This window comes from Malania oleifera, chromosome 1, assembly GCF_029873635.1.
Source record: "Malania oleifera isolate guangnan ecotype guangnan chromosome 1, ASM2987363v1, whole genome shotgun sequence".
Classification (NCBI taxonomy): domain Eukaryota; kingdom Viridiplantae; phylum Streptophyta; class Magnoliopsida; order Santalales; family Ximeniaceae; genus Malania; species Malania oleifera.
This window is the reverse complement of record NC_080417.1, coordinates 150237530-150242155: the sequence shown is the minus strand read 5'-3', so window position 1 is coordinate 150242155 and position 4626 is coordinate 150237530. Positions and strand designations below refer to the sequence as shown.

The 4626-nt window shown below is 36.4% G+C and overlaps 1 protein-coding gene across 1 annotated transcript; it reads left to right on the top strand.

The window, feature by feature from the left end:
• The first annotated feature begins 817 nt into the window (after nucleotides 1-817).
• LOC131164708 (indole-3-acetate O-methyltransferase 1) lies at nucleotides 818-4379 on the top strand. The gene is made up of 4 exons (XM_058122120.1): nucleotides 818-934; nucleotides 1382-1795; nucleotides 3230-3505; nucleotides 3852-4379. Exons 1-4 carry the CDS (start codon nucleotides 818-820, stop codon nucleotides 4203-4205), a joined length of 1161 nt encoding a protein of 386 aa, XP_057978103.1. The 3' UTR covers nucleotides 4206-4379.
• Nucleotides 4380-4626: the final 247 nt, after the last annotated feature.

Below are 4626 nucleotides of genomic sequence, written 5' to 3'. Positions count from 1 at the left end.
TAATATTTTATCTAAATTCAAAGACTTCTCGGATTAACATTAATTGGCCCCTTAATAATAAAAAAGTATTTTTTGATATCCAATTATTAAATATTTTGCATTTTTCTTTTTCTTCTCTTTCTCATTTGGGCGACTTAAATTGCAAGAACACCATCAAGTTGATTAATTAAAAATTAGAACTAAAGACATATATATATATATATATATATATATATATATATATATTACACACAAATTCATATCACTGTAAATTTCTTTTTGCAGTGTGTGAATAGATGGGGTAAATTGGTGAGGGGGTGGGCAACATAATGATTATGCATAGCCGCAATTAGGGTACAAAAATGGGCCCCAATTAATTTAATTGGCCTGGGATTTTAGGGGTAGGGGTAGGGGTAGGGGTAGGGATGGAAAATAACATGGAATTGTGGCCGGCGGGCCGGCGTCAATCTAGGGCCTTCCCCTCCCTCTTTATCAGTTAGCTGCATGTGAGTCCCATTAATTTGCATGTACTGTGATTTATTTGTACTATGTGAGTTCCCAGGCGCACCCCCCCCCCCCCGGCGGGCCCCATGCATATACCTTTCTCTACATATATATATATATATATATATATATATATATATTAGAGTTTTATTATTGTTATTAATATTCTTCTCCTCTCTTCTTCTTCTTCTTCTTTGAATAATAATAGTATATTAATTCCTTTAATTATAAATTTAAATAATTAATTCATGAAATCTTTGTGGCCTGTGTAGACTGTAGGTATATATAAATTGATAGATAGATAGAAGCTACTATTATTATTTGCAAAGGCTTAATGGCGCCCCAAGGAGACAACGCTACTGTTGCTGTCTCAGACCTTAAGCTTGAGAAGATGTTCGCCATGAAAGGAGGCAGTGGAGAGTCCAGCTACGCCAATAACTCTCAAGCCCAGGTTCATTTATTACTTATTTACTTTACTTTTATATATATTAGTAATTCTATATCAATCTTCCCCTGATAATCATTAATTTCTTCTAAATTTATCCCTTAAGAAGAAGAAGTATTAACTAGTAATTAATTAATTTGCATTCAAAAAAATTATTCACCGCCCTCTACTTTCAAAGATATGTATGTGTGGCCCGTGTTCTATATATATATATATATATAAAACTCCCGGAACCCATTATTGAGACTATCATTAATTATTGATAACTAATTATTTAATCATGCTTAATGATATAATCCTTTACTTATCAAATATAAGCTTGTATGTAAATATTACACCCATTCAGCTTTATTATTATTTTAGTAACCCTTAATTGAGATAATATATTTAGGAATTGATTATCTTTAATTACACTACTAAATTTTATATGCATATGTGTGTATTATAATGCAGGCAAGGCATGCTCGATCGGTGCATCACCTGCTGGAAGAAACCCTAGACCGTGTACGGCTGGAGTCGGCGGCGGGTGGCCCCTTCGTCGTCGCCGACTTGGGGTGTTCCTCCGGCAAGAACACCATCTCCATCGTCGACTCGATCATCAAATACTTGACGAAGCGGTACGAGGCCTCCGGCTACGACAAGCCACCGGAGTTCTCTGCCTTTTTCTCCGACCTCCCTTCCAACGATTTCAACACCCTCTTCCAGATCCTCCCTCCCCACGGCGGCACCATGGAGGAGTGCCTCGCGGCCGACGGCCACCGCTCCTACTTCGCTGCCGCCGTGCCTGGCTCTTTCCACCGCCGCCTCTTCCCCTCCAGATTCGTCCACGTTTTCCACTCTGCGTTCTCACTGCACTGGCTCTCTCAGGTACTGCTACAGTTCTACTGCATGCATGCCCCATGATTGCATGATCGAAAGCCACGTCGACATGTGATATAGGGATGTTCCTTCCACGTGGGTCCCATATCGTGGGGGTCCATTTGTGGGATTCACGGGTAATTAAGTGGATCCTACTATTTAGAGTTACTTAAGTGGATGGAGAGTTTTGATAGTAGCCAACATCGGTGCATGAAAGATCGATATTCCTGTCACGAGGGTCTCATTTATGTCCCAAATGTAGAACTCATCCGTAATTTAGTAGATCTTATTGTTTAAAATGATTTCATGAACGAAAAACTTGACAAAGGACCATACTAGTCTTCTCGAACAATGGTATGGGACCTACATAAAGTTCAATGGAATAAAATTTTAGAAATAAAACGACTTTTAATTTGGAAAATCAAGGGATTGCTCCGACTAATAATACCACTTTGCCTTCGCTCTTAAAAACAACCAAAATGAAAGATTTAGGATTTTCAAGCAATTTAAATAAAATAGGATAACAATTAATTTCTGATATGGAAGAATTTATATGATTTTTTTTTGTAAATAGATATTATTTAAAATAGTTATTACTATTGTTAAATGTGAATGTGTTTGCATTTTAATTACTATTGTTATTACTATTGTTTAGGAAACATGAACAAATTATATTTTATTATTTCTAGTTCCTTTGTTCTCACTAGAGAAAATTTTTAAGTCCATCAGTACTAGTTTTGGAAGACCAAATTTTTTTCTCATGGTAAGTAGTTGTCATAGTCCCACATTCACTGTATATTAAGAAAAATTTGAACTTATAAGGATGGTTGTGTTTCAACTATGTGAGACGTTTTTTATAAGATAAACCTATGAAACTGGTAGACCAAAGCAGACAATTCCTAATTGGAGTTGGCCCAAAGTGTTAGATTAATAATCTACCCTTGATTAAAGTTGAAACCTATCACTTATAAAATATTATACTTGTAGTGGAGGGACAGGTTATAATTCTTTCTCCTAACTTCATAATAAAAGTTTATACAAGAATATATGTTCATATTGTCCATGTTGTTTTTTTGTTTATAACTCGGGTACTTTAATTGCATCATCGCACTACTTCGGACACTATGATGTGACACCAAACTCAAAAAGGTGAAAGTTGTCTTTCCATTGATGGATTCCTGATAATTTACCGGAATAAATTCTTAAGAGAAAATCAAACTCATGACATTGGGGTCACCAAAGTCACATATGGTTCATGAATTTAATAATAAATACGCTCATTTATAGAGGAATATACTTTTTATAAATTCTCATAATTTGTAAAAATATTTTTATATTGTCTTAAATATTTTTCTTGTGTCAAAAAAGTAGGCAAATATTTTTTTTCTTTTCTTTTTGTTCTTTTTCAGTATTTAAAAAATTTATTCTTTGGGTGGGACCCAGGTGCCGGGGAGCGTGGGGGATAAGAGATCGACGGCGTACAACAAAGGGAGGGTGTTCATCCACGGCGCAGGGGAGAGCACGGCAAATGCGTACAGGAGGCAGTTCCAGGATGACGTGGCGGGGTTCCTAAGATCGCGTTCGCAGGAAATGAAGAGCGGTGGGTCCATGTTCCTGGTCTTCCTGGGGCGAACTTCTGTGGACCCCAACGACCAAGGTGGGGTCGGCTATCTCTTCGGGACCCACTTTCAGGACGCCTGGGATGATCTTGTCCAAGAGGTGATCTTCTTTCCTTTATTTATTTATATATTAATTATCTGCAAACTACTGGTTTCTGATTTTCAATATTTACAATCTATAAATTAATTAATATATATATGTATATATATAAATCTGCAAATTATAAAATTAATTTCAATTTTAAAATTTTTTTAAAAATTTTTATCACCCTCACATTTTTAGTTTTAAAATTTTGACTTCTTTTAAAATAAGTAAAAAATGCAATTAATAAAATTAAGAAAGGAGGTGCCGCTCTCTTTTACAAAAAAAAAAGTAAAAAAATAAGAATGCCAAATGTATGCATAACTAATATAATACTTAATAATAATAATTAATTATATTATAGGGGTTGATAACAAGTGAGAAGCGTGACAACTTTAACATCCCATTATATGCATCGAGTCTGCAAGATTTCAAAGAGGTTGTTGAAGCTCACAGCTCATTCATCATCAACAAGCTAGATGTCGTGAAGGGTGGAAGCCCGCTCGTGGTGAGCCGACCCGACGACCCAATTGAGGTGGGTCAGGCCCTAGCCACCACTTGTCGGGTTGTGACTGGGGTCCTCGTGGATGCACACCTTGGAGACCAGCTCAGCAACGAGTTGTTTTCACGAGTCGAGCGTCGAGCCACTAGCCGTGCCAAGGAGTTGCTTGAGAAGTTAGAGTTCTACCATATAGTCGCATCTCTCTCTCTTCCGTAAATTTAAAATATGTTTATACATATTGGGGGGTTATGTCCATAATTCAAGTGCACAGAAACACAAAAGAAGAGAAGAGAAAAAAAGGGTAAAGAAAGAAAATAAAATTAGACGAATAAGGAAGAAAAGGTCATGAAGGAGGAGGAGTGCAGTCTCATTCTCTTATTTTTGCTCGTTTCCTGGGGTTGGTTTTGGGTTTTTAATTAGTTTAGGGTTTTGGGTTGCGTGTAATTTTCTTTCAATCCAAACAAGGTGAATAAGGGTAAAGAAAATCCCATTCATTTCACCAACTTACTTTACACTTTATAGGTAATTATTGTGTCGGGGGGGCATATGTATTTGTATGGATATATGTGATACAGTTCATATAAATTTCTCTCATCATTATGAAATATGAAATGGCCACCTTTTCTTTTTCCCATAC